The sequence below is a fragment of the Grammomys surdaster genome, unplaced genomic scaffold, assembly GCF_004785775.1.
Source record: "Grammomys surdaster isolate TR1022 unplaced genomic scaffold, NIH_TR_1.0 363, whole genome shotgun sequence".
NCBI lineage: Eukaryota > Metazoa > Chordata > Mammalia > Rodentia > Muridae > Grammomys > Grammomys surdaster.
The window spans coordinates 1,556,601-1,572,533 of NW_021604782.1; the positions used below are offsets into that span (position 1 = coordinate 1,556,601).

Here is a 15,933-nt window from a genome sequence, read left to right on the forward strand (position 1 = left end):
TCACTTAACCCTCTGACACTTTGAGTCAATAATAAATCTTTCCCCATTCATGTTACCTATGTTGAGTAATTTAATTACAGTGATACCTAGCACAAGAGTAAGGGAAGAAATTATTATGTTTTAAAATGCCTTTTCTGTTGTTTTCTAGGGAGATGGATAGTCAATGGTACCAGGTCACACTTTTTAATTCAAAGCTCCACACAGACAATAGTAATGTAAGACTGTTGTCCAGTGTAGTTCTCAATGGAGACACTCTAGGACGACAAAGGCAAAGTTTACGCATTGGCTTCTTTCACACTTGCCACAGTTGGAAACATCCTTAGGATAATTCTCAGGTTCATTCTCACCTATCTTTGAATTCAGACTTATTTTATGCAACGCTAATGATATATAAATCAAATAACATGATGTTAAGTTTGTTCAATTAAACAGAAAAAGAGCCAAGAATGTGTTGATACATGAAACATGAAGAGTAAATACACAAGACTGGAATTTTTGTCAGTGATATCTGCTAAAACTTGAACTTCTAAAAATTATGATACGATTTAGTGGTTCTTAATGCATGAAGCTTTGTAGAATAAGAACAACATCTAATCTTTAAAAATCACTATTTAGAACAAATTATCAAACAGCAGGTGACCTGGTCCTCTGAGTATAGAGGATATGCCCCCTTAGAGACTACCCAATTCTAAGTATTCACTCCCAAACACCTATACATATGAACACTACAGTGATTTGGCAAATTGTGTGTGTGTGTGTGTGTGTGTGTGTGTGTGTGTGTTCACACACATGGATGTGGGACCATGTAAGGATAGCATGGTTTCTGATCGAGCACTGGCTAGAGATGGCCAGAGACCCAACAGGTATTCCTGCAAGGGATGGTATGCATTTCCTCATGCTCCTAGACTCTAGGCTCTTGACAGGAGGCCAAATACTGTCATTAATCCTTACCTTTCAGTCACATAGGACAATGCCCCTACCAGCCCCTCCACAGGTAGAGGGCATGACTACAGGTCACAGAGCCTGGAGAGATCCCCATATTAATGAGATACCCAAAGGCCAGAGGGCATAGCCAATTAAGCATTCCTTCCCAGACCTTTCTCCCTGCAAAAGATATTTAACCTCAGGCCCACCCTGAGGACGAGGGTTACAGCTTCATCCACTTTCTGTCATGACAATAAACCTTTTAAAACCATAAATATCCCCGTGTCTTTGGAGCCCACAGTGGAGAACTGTGGAGGGTGCCTTCAACGACCGAGTTGCCGTCTAATCTCCTGCTGAGAACCTCTTTACATTCCAGCCATGGAGCCCACCAACTCAAGCAAGCTAGCCAACCCAGCCATGACCTAGTCAAGCAAGTAGCTGTGACCAAGAGTCTCCACCCTGCAAGGCACCGCCAGAGCTTCTCTCCCTCGTCCCTTTCAGCTGCAGGCTGGTCCAGCCCTTATGCCACCTCCGTCTCAGTCCTTCCGCAGTCCCCAGTGGTGTCTGGGTGCCCAAGCTCTGAGACCACTGGTCTCTGGTCAGCTACTCAGCCCAGTGACCCCCAAACCAACAGTTCTGCCTCCTTGGCGTCTCAGGTTGAGATCTCCTCATGCCCAGAGCAGAGCTTGGTGGCTTCTCATACCCTGGTGCTGTGTGGAATGAACGCAGTCAAATTCCCAAGCTTCTGCCTCCCTGAGCTGTGGCAAACAAGCAGGATCCACAACTCAGCCCAACAGGATCCACTCCCAAGAGCAAGCTACAGCCTCACATGCATGTGTGTGTGCATGTACATGTGCGTGTGTGTGAGTGTGCGTGCATGCGTGTGTGTGCGTGTGTGTGTAAAAGAATTTGAAAGTGAATGGGAGAACATAAAAGGGTCTAGTTGGATGAGGAAAATGTAAATGATGCAAATAAAGTAGTCATGGATGAAATTCTCAGAAATAGTCTAACCATTACAATCCAGTATAACCGGATGATACTGAGCCAAAATACGAAAACCTGTGATTCTAACTCTTTATTTTCATTTTGATAGATTTATATTTTTACTTGAGTAAAGTTATTAGATCTGTTTAAATCTTCACAGCTAAGTTATCATTGAATGATCATCTGGCACTGTGATTAAGAAATGGGACTGATCAATAATATTAATCAGAGTAGGATTGTTTTCTTTTAATTACTGCTAGGGAAAAATTAATAAAATAATTTCTATACCTATACAATTTTTTTTCTATGTTCTTGTTTTTCTAGCATAGTAAATTGTATGTCATATATTCTGCATTTCCTATATTTGAAATTTGCTATAATAGCTCATTTCATTTTAAAATGCTTCAATAATTTTGTGTCTCATATAATCCAATGATTCTCTGCCTTCCAGTGAGCAAAAATCACTGAACATTTTATATTTAGTTAATAAACTGATTTCACCAGTATATATCTAAATAAGTAAAATTTTCTCTACCCTATCTACAGGAAGAAACTCTGAATAAGAAGCATGTTATAGTGGCTACTCAAACCTGGTTCCAGCAGGACTAAACAACTACCATTCTTTTGAGGAGGACCCACAGTGACTCTGAAAATATTATCCATTCATTGAACAATTCTCTCACACAATCACATATCATCTATTGACTACAACAATTTATGATGAACTTTTCATTGGTGACCATCTTTACACGAGAGATAATATATCAAAATAACTGCCTTGGGATATCTGCAATATCTACAGGAAAGAGAGAAGGAATCCCACTTTGTATTCTGACAAATATAGATCATCAGATAAACCTAAGCTATCCCAAAGCCAGGGATAAGTACATTTGTAACAGTTTTTTTTTTTCTTTTTTAAGGTAACACTAAGTGGTAAAATTCCATATGTAAATAGGAAACAAAATATTTTTACATGCTCAAAGCATTCCTGGATCCATATATCTCTATTTCTTCCCTATTCTCTTCTGTTTTAATGATATCAGTGCTGGGCCTTAGTCTGAAAAATATAGGTACAATGCCATGTTGTCTCCTAAATTTTCAGATATTGATTTGTTACATCAACTTATGTCCAGAATCACTGTCTTTCCTTCCCTTATATATTGTTACAAAATGTTATGTGAAACATGCTATTTTGATTCTTGGGCATCATCATTTTATACTACATGTATACTGATTCCCAAGTTTTCCTTACCTTTTTTCATCTTTTCCGTAACTTTGTCTGTTCTGGAAATCACGGAAGTATAATTTTATCTTTACAAACTAATATTTTACATCAAAGTGCTAGAAAAATACGCTGAAATAAGTAAGTCTGGACCATTTGTTATATACCGAGTATTACTTACTGGGTATCATTTTATATAAATTTATATCGATTCACAACACTCAAATGTAATGGATATAATTATACTTCTTCAAGTGTTATGCTATTTCTCAATCATATACAAAAGGAAGTTTTAAGTTATAAAATTGTCATAAATAACATGTAGGTATATTCTTAGTTATGAGCCAGCTTCAAACACATTTCTTGCTTAAAATACTTTCACACATATATAAGCCTAGATACAGATTATTTTGCAAGCATCAGCTTTTAGGTTCTAATTATAAATTTTATTCCCGCAAGAATTAACTACTACTCAAAATACCCACTATGAGATTGTTTTTGGCATGTACACTGCCACAAGTATTTATTTAATTTATAAATGAGTCTACTTATTTCACATTTTAAAAAATCAAGACAAAGAGAAAAAATCCTTTTATTATGCAAGTGTTAGGTAAATTAATTAAAAGGTGATTATGACTGTTAATATGGAAGAAATAATTCAACACTAGCAAATTATATATTTTGTATATTTTCTTACTTCTGCCTTTCAGAAACTGTGTGGGAGTTGTTAAAGTTGCTGGACTCTACTATGAGTTTTGCATCTGTCCAAAGTTTAGTTGACATATAGTTCTACTAACTGCAAGGTACACACAGTATGGTATCAATATCCTGTGGAGGGAACTTATTGTTGTGCTATAATATGACAAAGAAACATACATAAAAACAGCCACCTACAGAAAGGAACAAACAGTAGTTCTCTCAGGAGAACTAATGTTTTTATCATAAAACACAACACACACTATGATTCAAGCTTTAATTGATTTACAATGCCTGAGCCCCAGGTCCTAATTACTTTCCACAAGGCATATCTCTTTAAGGCTCCATCGAAACAAACCCACTGGGATCAACATGTCTGTATGTGAAACTTTGGGAGATAAATTATACTCAAACCACAGCAAATGCTAAAAATCTACTCTGTATATACTTGGGGCTTTCTGACTTTCATGGGGAAAAGTAGTTCTACATAATTACAAATCCTTTTACATACATCTTTGCAAATACAAATAAGCCACTTCCATAGTGATTAAGATATGCAATTTTGGATTCAAAGTATCTGGGTAAAACTACTTGACCTGAAATTCACTAAACAATCTCTGTTCAAAACTCAAATTAAAAAGAGAGATTAAAGGAGGAACTATATCATGTTCTAAATTAAATAAACTGTAGGATAAATCAATTATATTTATTTTTATCATTTTACTGAATTTGGCTTGAAAAATAGCTCTATATTCAACCTGAGCCATCTAGCGCCAGTCACCACATGTCACTCCCTAGCCTCCAGAGTCATAGCCATATCATAATGCAAAATTCATTCACCTCAATTGCAAAAGTCCCCAGAGCCTTTAACAGAATTGACACTACTCAAAACTCTGAAGGTGGTTTTGAGAATCAGAGCAATCTTTTAATTTTAATCCCTTTAAAATATAAAAGCATACTCCATGCATCATATATACAATAAGACACAATATATATTCAATTGCTCTGCTGTTGGTCCACTATCTGGGTGAGTACATGTTTGTTTGTGTATCAATAGTTATACTGGCACATAATAAACATATTTCTGTGCACATACAGGAAGCAGGACAAATGACCTAGAAGAGGGATGAGGCTAAACACTGTCACCACCCCTTCCCCCACAGACCAGTGATGTAGTCACTCCAGCAAGGTTCCATCTCCTAAACGTCTTCAAACAATCTAGGGACCAAGTAGTCCAATAACTAAGCCTTTGAGAAATATTTTTTATTTAAAATCCTACCATGAGTGTATGAGAACAATCATGGTAATATGAGATGGCATGTGATAGAAAGACAGACAGAGGTTTAAGTGTTAGAAAAAATTAAGATTGCATCACGAGATGACTAATCTCAAGAAAGCAAATGACAGTAAATGCTGTTGAGGCTGGAAGTAATGAGCAATACCTATTCCATGCTGGCAGAAATGTAAACTGCTTCACTAACTATTGAAATCAATGTAGAAGCTTCTCAACAAAGCTCTGTTGGATGTTTATCAAAAGAACTGTGAGTTCTTCTACATGCATGTTTATTAATGCTTAGAGGTGGAAGCAACCTATATGCTTCATTAAATGATAATGGACAAAGAAAATAGGGTAGACATAAAGAATGAGGATTTTACCTCAGTCATGAAGTAAAATCAAATTATGCCAAGAAGGAAAGGTTAAGAGCAAAAATCCACTGAGAAGCACAAAGATGACACGATTTCTATCATTTCTCATGCCCAGTGATGTCTCATTATGTTTGTAATTTTTTATGTATTGTGTTATTTTCACATTTATTTTTAGGATATGGATGCATGTGGGTATGTGCACTCATTTTGGGGTGTCCTTAGAAGCGAGGGGAAGGTTCAGTATTTCCTGAAGCTGGAATTACAGGACTTTATAATAAATCCAACATGAGTGTTAGGAACAGAACAAATTTCTTTCCCAGAAAAGCAAGCACTCTTAGCTATGGAATCACATCTTCAGCTCCTCTCTGTCTGAAGCATTCAGACATATTTTACCTATTGCATTGATATCATGTTAAGAAGGCAAAAACAAATGTAGAGCTAGGAAGAATATTTAACAAAAGGTATATGAATGTAAAAGATTTAGCATTATAATAGATTGTCAGAGATATATACTAAACTTTCTCTTTTCTTAAAAATGCTAATAAGCCCCTGAATGGTGGCAAACACATTTAACTCCAACACTTGTAAGGCAGAGGGAGGAGGATCTCTGTGAGTTTGAGGCAAACTTTGTCTGCATAGGAATTTTTAAAACTGCCAGGACTACATTGAGAGACCTTCTCTCAAAACAAAACAAAACACAGCAAAGAAAAAAAGAAAAGAAAAAAAAACACAACCAAAAAAACCCCCAAAACCCTAATTTATCTAGGCAATGCTTCTAGTTGAGGGATTGGGACATCAACCCAGCCAGATACAAATCCCTCCATCTACAATTTATCCTACCTGCAAGATGTGCTGGTGTTAAAGGTGGCACAGAACTTAGGAGAGTGGCCACCAATGACTGGTCCAACTTGAGACTCAAGTCATCACAGGGATCACATGTCTGACACTTCCTAGAGGGCCAGGAACTAGAGATCTTATAACCCAGAGACCTAAGACCGAGCCAAACATGTCTGAAAAAAAAATCAATGAACTAATTCCTAATGATATTCTGCTGTATTTGTAGACCAGAGCCTGAAGATTGGTTATCAGAGAGGCTTCATCCAGCAACTGATGAGAACAGATACAGAGATTAGGTGGCACTCAGGGAACCCATCTAAAGAATAAGAGGAAGGATTGTAAGAACCCAAGGGCTCAAGGACATTACCAAATATATATATATATACACAATCAACTACCTTGTGCTGATAGGGGCTCACAGAGACTGAACCTACAATCAAGGAGCTTGTATGAATCTGACCTAGGGGTCCTCTGCATATATGTTATGGTTGTGTAGTGTCTGTCTCTGACCTTTTTGCCTGCTCTCTGGACCCCTTTGATACTGTAGAACTACTTTGTTCACCTTTAATATGAGGATATATGCCTAGACTTATTGCATCCTTATATGTCATGTTTGGTGGGTATTCCTGAGAGGCCTGCTTTTTTATGAAGAAAAATGGAGGAGTGGATTTGGGGGAGAGATGAGGTGGACTAGGGGTAGAAGAAGAGGGAGGGAAATAGTGGTCAGGATGTAATATGAGAGAATAAAAACAAAATAAAACAAACAAACAATCCAATCATGTTAATATCTAAAAATCTTAGACAACAAGTATTTATTAAACTATCACTGATTTTTAGGCTTACTCAGTAGGATGAATGATAGTGCAGTCTATTCTTAGAATTTTAGATGACAGAAAATCCAAGCATAGAGGCTCTCAGCATTCCCCTTATGACACAGGGTTCTTGTTCTCTTTATGACATCATTTTTTCATATCACCAAACTTAGGCCCTGGCACGTCACAGGTGGGAGAAATGTCTATACCAAGATTGTAAGTCTTTTTGTCAAGTTTTCTGTTTTAAAATAATGGAAATTCTCAGTTAATTGAGCAGTTATTATCTTTCCTGTGAAGTAATGTGCATTATGTTGATTTTAGGCCAATCATAAGCATGGAAGATGGCTTTAAATTACTGAGCTTCATTCTTAGGCAATAGCATTGGTTACATTGATATAAGATTTATTTTCTCTACTTCAGTGAAATGTGGAGATTTGGATTTTTTTTCTAAAAGTCTTAATTTCATGTCATGATTAATTTAGAAATTATCATAAAATATAGTGAATTATTGTTAATTAAGGGAGGATCATCCCTCTCTGGGCCACTTACAAATTTATGGGAACATGTTTTATGTTTGTTACAAAAATGATGCGTGAACCTTAAAGGCCATGAGTCAGGTGTTTTAAGGCTGAAGTATAATGGTGAAATTCCTACATGAAGGAAACTATTAGGCTGTGAACTGCACTCTTCTTGATGAAATCTGAGTTGTAAAGTATTCTGACATATGAAGCAGGCTATCTAGACAGAGAAAGTAATTCAATAATAATAGTTTTCTTACACTTAAGCTATTTCTGTCCAAATCAATTATGAAAATCAGTGAGATAAATAAATTAATTAATAATTAATAAACAAAATCCCTTTCAATCATGTAAAACCTTGTGTAGAAATCCCGAAGGCAAGACAAAAGAATGGAATTGAGAAATATAAAGGGGAGGCTGGCTCTTTTAAACCTTTTACAATTCATGTTAACTGTAGATGATCTGATTTGTACAAATTTGAACATTAAAAAACTTCTGTGGGTCCCAGAGCCCACTTCCCTGGATCGTATCATTGTTTATAAAAGAGTCTTAAGATGCTCTGAGTCCATTTCCCATGAATGTGTTTAGGACTTGAGGAACTTAGCTATTCCAAACTAAACAGTGTTCTGGAATATAACATGTTGTCCTGGAACTCACTGTGTAGATCAGGCTGGCCTCAAATTCAGAGAAATGCCTGCCTCTGCCTCCCTGTCTGAGTGTTTTATCACACTAATAGGAAAAGTATTTAACACACACTTTACAGTATCTAATGACCATCATTCTAATCCTAATCCTACATCTATGATATCAACCGCTTATATGACATATTCTTGAGATAATATATCACTTGTGTTTCTATGCTACCTTATTTCACAAACACAATACTATTGAGCTTCCTTTCTTATTTTTGCAGTTGAAGTAGAATAAATGTATTTCTTGGAGATATGTCCAAATACTTGATGTAGCAGATATTTTTAAATGTATAATCCGTTTAGTATAAAATTTTTGGTATTCTGCATTTCCATAGTCAATTGTTTCAAGAAATTTAAGCTTTGCTTCTCTATTTCTCTCTTAACATACTGGTGATTAAACAGAGATATTTGCTTATTCATCAATAATAGCAAAGATATGGAATTAGTCTAGACATCCTTCAAAAGATTAATGGATTATGGAACTATAGTATACACAGTAGAATTTAATTTAATTGTAAAGAAAAGTGAGAGTATAAGATTTGCTGAAAAATAGATGGAACTGAAAAATTTATTAAATGAATTAACCTGGTTTGTGTGTTGTGGGAGCTACAGGGAGAATGAGAGAGAAGATATGTGTGTGTATGCGTGTGTGTTTGTGTGTCTGTGAATTTCTGTGTGTTTCTGTATATGCATCTTTATATTGTGAGATAGTGTCAAATAGTCCTGTGTGTATGAAAATAACACAAGGAAATTTGTTATTTAGTACACCAATTTAATAAATAAATATAATACATAAATTGTAGAAAACCAATTAATAAAAGAGTAATGTCTTTAATATTCTTGGATTTGAATTGTCTAAATGTTATAAAGTATTTTCTTATTGGTTTGAGGTTTTATTTCATTATTATAAGAAAAGATACTCTGTGAGATTCCAATGTTGCATTAACGGGTTGAAAACTTTTATTTTTCTATTCTAATTTATCCTAGAGAATACTTCACTAAGATGAATGAATAATCTATGTTTGTTATGTGGAGTGCTCTGTAGATATTTAAGACCATGTGTTCAGTATGTTATTTATGTTAACTTTAGCTGTTAAATTTTTTCTTCATATATTTGTTTGATGTCATTAAATTATAACTCACAGTTTCAGATATATAGAATTATAAATTATGTAATTGGTTTCAGTTTCATATTTACTACCAGGATAAAAACTATTTGATAAAAGCAATCCTAGAAAAAGTGTTTATTCATCTCTTAGTTTCTGGTTATAATCTACCATGTCAGAAAATCACAGTGACTAGATCTTGAGGGACCCCACTGTATCTCCACCATAGTTTACAGCAGAAAACAATGAACTCATGTGTGCATGCTATTGGTTAGCTCACTTTCTCTTACCATGGAAGGTACTGCCACTATGGGTGAATCTTCCCACATGAATCAATGTAATTAGATAATCCCCTCACAGACATTCTCACTTCCTTCACCTGAACCTCACAGGGTCTCCCTATAGCCCTGGCTCTCCTGGAACTTGCTTTGTAGACCAGGCCGGCCTTAGAGTCAGAAATACATCTTACTCTGCCTCTCCAACACTGAATTAAAGTCATGAGTCACCACCATCTAACCCTTGCAGACACTATTTCCCCAGTGATCCTATGTTGAATCAAATCAATAATTAGAACTTACCATCACACAGTTAAACAACTACAATCTATAACCTTAGCACACTCAGTCAACAATGCATTTTTTTAAATGAATTGTATTAGGCATTTTACTTACCCATTCAACTCTTCTGTGAATACACATAGATTGACTCTGGTCATTCCAATCTCCATGTCTCTATTGTTGTAAAACAAGGAATGGATATTAGACATAATGGTCATAGGAGTAAGTGATTTTGCTTTCATATTATAGGAGATAGACAATCTTAAAGTATTGATTTTGCTATTAACAGTTTATAGTTCTATTTTCTTGCAATAAATGAATGAAATATAAATGAATATTATTTTCATAATTTGTTCTGCATATTATGTTAATCATATTGTTTATTTATTGTGAGGAATGTGCCATTAATTTTATTTTAAATTGAATTTTATTGTGGAGTGTAAACTTCAGTTATTATTCGATCCATCATTTTATTTTTTAGAAGAATATGTTGAAATTTAAAGTATTATGGACCTAGTTATTAAGGAGTGATTTTCTGTATTATGAATTTTTAGTAATCTTGACAGTTTGTGATATATTAATATTGACCTAAAATGATTTGAAATATCTTTTCTCTCCTCCCTTTTTCTTTATACTGTTTTATTGTTTTTTTATACAAAGATTCAAAAGATTGATTTTAAACAATCATTTGGCATAATGAGGTATCAAATCTACAGATTCTGTTTTATGACACCTTATAGTATTCCAACATATTGATATATTTCATTTTGTATTTAATTCTTAATTAAAAAAAATTGCTGATGAAAGATCAGGACCATTAAAATAACTCAGCTATGTACACTCAATGACCAGAAAATTGTTCTACAGTTGAGACAAAGATGGAGGATTGATTTTTAACTTCATATATTATCAAATAAGTAAAATATGGAGGTAAATGGGTGGCTCATTGCATTCAGTACTTGATGTATAAGCCTAAGAACAGTTCAGATTTCCAGAATCCATGTAACTGTCATTAATATATAAATGCATGCCTATGCTTCCAGTGCATGGAGACAGGATTGTCATAGCAAGCAATTTAGACGAGCTAAATCAGTGAGCTCTGCCATCAAGTGAAGTACTATGTTTCAGTACATATTGAAGATAATCATTGAGTTTAGCCTTCCCATGTACATATACACACATGCTTATACACTAACACACACATGTACCTGCACATATTTCAAACATTCATACAAATGCAAACACCACATTCCCATGCATATGAAAAAAATAAATGGAAAACTGAGAAACTAAGTATACTTGAGGTGTATTTGAGTATACAATTAATGCTCTGCTTCAGTTAGGATCAGCAATTGCTGTCCATTTGTTGCAGAGTAGAAAAGTATAGGGCAATAGCACTAATGCATATTGCTGTTGATCTCTCTTTACAATAAATAAAAATTGGTTAACAATATGTTCATTCTGAGTAGCAAGTGTTTTTCTATGACAAGAAACAAAGAAAGTGAGAAGGTATTAATTACAACATAATTTGTTAACTTGATAATTTTCTTAAAATATCTATACAATTATTTTTGAAAGCCTGTAAAATTCAAATTTGATAAGAAAGTAGGCTTTAAATCTCTCTTTCCTTCTCTCTCTCACCCCTCTCTCTCCTCTACACAATACAGATAGAAAGATAGATAGATAGATAGATAGATAGATAGATAGATAGATAGATGATAGATAGATAGATTCTCTATCACAGATTAACTTTGGTGAAGTTGTAATAATGTTCACTCATTCCTACTGTCCCGTAGATGAGATTGGCTTACAATTACTGAAAAATCAATAATTACCTGTTTGGTGATGATTGCTTACATATAATAATGTTTTTTGTATAAAATCATTAAAACTTTTCCCTTTTATTTCAATAGCCTAAAAGTAACATATGGAGCATACGATAATTATATTCCAGGTAAGGTAGAGTTTAATAATTATTTTAAATTTTTTTAATTTTCACTTTTTTATTGATTATTTTCTTTATTTACATTTCAAATGTTATCCCCTTTCCTGGTTTACAATATAGCCTGACTACAACTTTTCCTCTCTTTACTGCTCCCAGTTCCTTCCCACATCTCTCATCCAGCTGTACTCCCTTTCTGTCTCATTAGACTAGAACAGGCTGCAAAGAGATAAATGCAAAACATAATAAAATATAATAAGAAAAGAAATCACATCAAAGTTGGATAAGGAAAAGAAACAGAAGAAAAAGCTCAAGCAAAGGCACAAGAAACAGAGATACATTCACTCACATACTCAGGAGTCCGATAAAAACTCAAACTGAAAGTCTTCCTATATAGCAGAGGACCTGGCGCAGACTCAATATGCCCTGTGCTTGTTGCTTCAGTTTCTGTGAATTCCTATGAATTTACTGAAGCTGATTTAGAGGGACTTGTTCTCCCAGTGTCCTCCATCCCTTCTGATTCTTTTACTTTTTCCACCTCTTTTTCCATGGAGTTTCCTAAGCTCTTAGCATAAGAATTTGCTAGAGATATCCCATTTAGAGCTCAATGTTCCAAGATCCCCCCATCTTTGTCAGGGTCTGACTCTTTCTCTCTCTCTCTCTTTCTGCCTGTTTTTATAAGTCTGTCTCTCTTGTTTTATCTCTGTCTCTCTCTCTGTCTCTCTCTCTGTCTCTGTCTCTCTGTGTCTCTGTCTCTGTCTCTCTCTCTCTCTGTGTCTCTGTCTGTGTGTGTGTGTGTGTGTATTTGCATTTGCGTGCGAGCATGTGTGTAATGCCTGGCTGTGGCTCTTTGTATTTGTCTCAATACAGGAGAAAGATTCTCTGATGATGGCTGAAGAAGAAAATGATCTTTGAGCATTACAGAATAAATATAATTAGGAGGCATTTTATCGCCAATCTTTTAAAGATCAGTAGTATTTTCTTTGACCCTAGGTTTCTGGGATCTTGATAACTTAGCAGTTTTGAGTCTAGGCTACATCTCATGTAGGTCTTATGTCAAATCAGGCTCAATTGGTTGGTTGTTTCCAAAATTCTTACAAGATTAATTTTAGACATGTGTTGTCTTCCACTGTGTCAAAAAGCTACAGTGGGATATTATTAATATGCCATGTTTATTTGCCAGAAAAGCTTTCTTGTGTGCAAAGTGAATACTTAGGTGTGAACATAGGTATATATTATGTAAGCATGGTTTTAAATTTACTGAAGTAATTTTATAAATAATATAACACAAGGATCTTGTATTTGAAAAGCAGTGAAGAAACTAAATACCATCAACCTAAAAACTCTTACTATATTCCTAATTGTTGATATTTATTGTATATAAGTAATAGACAAAGCAAATAGGTTTAATATTGAAAAGCCTTTAAGTACCAATTTGCTTTCTTTCTTCAGTGAAGCTTGAATATTATCTTCATTATACACTTTTAATCACTGATGCTAATGTTGTCCTTTGAAGACTAGTAGGAAATCGTTTCTCTAAAATTTGCTATAGCTCATATATTCAAATAGAGTGATGGTATCTCTACTTGGCATCAGTTGTAATTGAAATGCCCCTACTCATTGCTACTGTTATTTCTGTGAACTTCATCATCATTTACTATTTACTTATATTTTTATTTAGCAAAGATTTATTAACAACAGCATGTCTCTGAATATATTACATGTCATCTTATAGCTGAGAAAGTGAATACTATCTGATAGGATTTTAAGTTTTAGTACTTAAATTCAAACTCATATTTTCTGCATGCTTTATGGTTCTTGGTAGCTACAGAAGTGCTTACCACTTTATCTTTCTATACTCAGCAAGATTATATTCAAATTAAAAACCACATGGCAATGTGTTTAAACTGGAAGAGAGCAATATATAAATGGAAGGAGTAATACTCTTTTTCTTATTTTATATTATAGACCACATTAGTTTCATTATGAATATTGATCAATTAGTTATTTCTGGTTAGTGTACAAATCAAATTTTCATTTGATTACAGAGAATTTCAATCTAACAAATAAATGAAGCTGTGATATGCCTCATTTATTCATTCATTGTATTGTATATATCACATGCATGTCCATTTCATTTCAGACAAAATTCTATTCATAGCAAGGCATATGTTATCTTTCTTATTTTAGTCAGTGAATTAAGCAAAAAATCATGGAATCAGCAATACTTTTCCCTGGCATTTCCCAAACCACCAAGGCCAGGAAAGAAACGGAGATCACTACCTTCTCAGTTACAGAACAATACAGCTCCTGTAAGTATATTAAAATACAATGAATATATTAACAATAAGTAACCACTTAGTAACAATAATCTTGTAAAGTCATACATTGTAAACTGTGGTTTGTGGATAAGGGCTAACAGGAGTCTTGTCATGATAGACATATTTTATATAATTGCCATCCATTTTGACTAATGATAACTAGAGTATGCTAACATTTCATTCAATGTTATTATCTGAAATAAATGGAGTGTTTATAGAGCAAAAATTCAAGATACTTCAATTCACAATTAATGTGAATATCAAGGAAAATTTTACTGAATATAAACTATCAGAGTAGTGTCCTGCAATGATACTACACCCTGGTGAACTTTTAATGCTTCCTTAATTCAAAATAAAATTTAGAATTAAAAAAAATGAAAGCTGGAAGATAAGTATTTTCAAAATCTCTGGAGTAATTCGTGGTTAAAGAAATTTGCCTTAAATAATGAATGATCATCTTTTTATTTTAGGAATGAATCCCAACAATTATGATCAACTTCTATTTTTCCTTTTTATTTTACTCAATTTATTTTATTGTTCAAATTTCTTTAAAATTAGCAATTTGTCTTTTAATTGTTCCAAATACTTTGATAGAAATTGAAAATTAATTATATTTATAAATGTGTAACCATAGTAGACTATGTTCTCAATTGATGATAATTTATATAAAGTCAAGAACTTTCAGAGTTGTACCTGTAACTGTAGGTACCATTATAAAGTACAGAAAATGACATTATAGGTTGAGATAAGAGCAAATAAGACATTCTATTTCAGAGAATAACTAGTTATTAAATTTCATCTAGAAAGATAGTGTACCCACTTCCCCCAAAAATGCCTACTTAAAGGTTAAAAATTAACCTCTCCTAATAATGAAGAGAGTTTTTAATGTGCCATGGACCAATGGATATTTTTACCAAATTTTAACATTAAATCTTAAAGAAAGATTGTGACCCCACTAAAAGTAAATCACAAGCAGGGATAAAATTGACCATTACTCTAAATTATAATGAAATTCAAAGGTGGAATAGACCTTAATATCCACAATGTATCCGCTTTTTACAATATATATTTTAAGACTATTAAAAATATATATTCAAAAGGTATTTCCAGTTCAAATTAAAATATGTATGCGGTATCTTATTATAAAAAGCTATATAAACCATGTTTTCCCCCTCATTACTCTTACCAACATTGAGGTAATTGATGAACAAAAATTAGGAATTCACAGACCACCATTATGGATGCACCGTTCCCTGATGAGAATATCCGAGAGACCATCCGTTTATTTAGCTGCCAGGAAGGGCCTTCCACCAAAACCATCTCGTTTTGGCAAGGGAGAGTCTAAAAGAGCGGGCACACACAAGCCTTCGACTTCAGAAAAATCAAAGAAAGAAGTGAAACTGAAAAAAGATGAATCTGAAGCGAAAGAGAAGACAGCGTTAAAGACAGACAAGCAAGAAAGTCCCAAACCAGCTGCCAGGAAAATTTCAAAGGATTTACAGAAGGACAAGGGAAGATTATCTTCAGAATCTGAAGGTGAAAAGGCTAGTGGGAAGAAAGACAGCAAGAAAGTTAAAAAAGGCCTAAAGGGTAAAGATTCAGTCTCAGAATCTGGAAGTGAAAAGGCCGGTGTGAAGAAGGAAGCCAAGGCCAGTAAAAAGGGCACAAAGGGTAA

At 34.2% G+C, this 15,933-nt stretch overlaps 1 protein-coding gene across 1 annotated transcript in view; it reads left to right on the forward strand.

Annotated features, from left to right (window-relative positions):
* Window positions 1-7,299: 7,299 nt before the first annotated feature.
* Cylc2 (cylicin 2) overlaps window positions 7,300-15,933 on the forward strand; it is a 9,447-nt gene continuing 813 nt past the window's right edge. Inside the window, exons 1-4 of the mRNA XM_028779858.1 lie at window positions 7,300-7,338; window positions 11,909-11,949; window positions 14,128-14,249; window positions 15,455-15,911. Coding sequence (XP_028635691.1) covers window positions 7,322-7,338; window positions 11,909-11,949; window positions 14,128-14,249; window positions 15,455-15,911 — 637 coding nt within the window. The 5' untranslated portion in view covers window positions 7,300-7,321. The remainder of the gene's footprint in view (window positions 7,339-11,908; window positions 11,950-14,127; window positions 14,250-15,454; window positions 15,912-15,933) is intronic.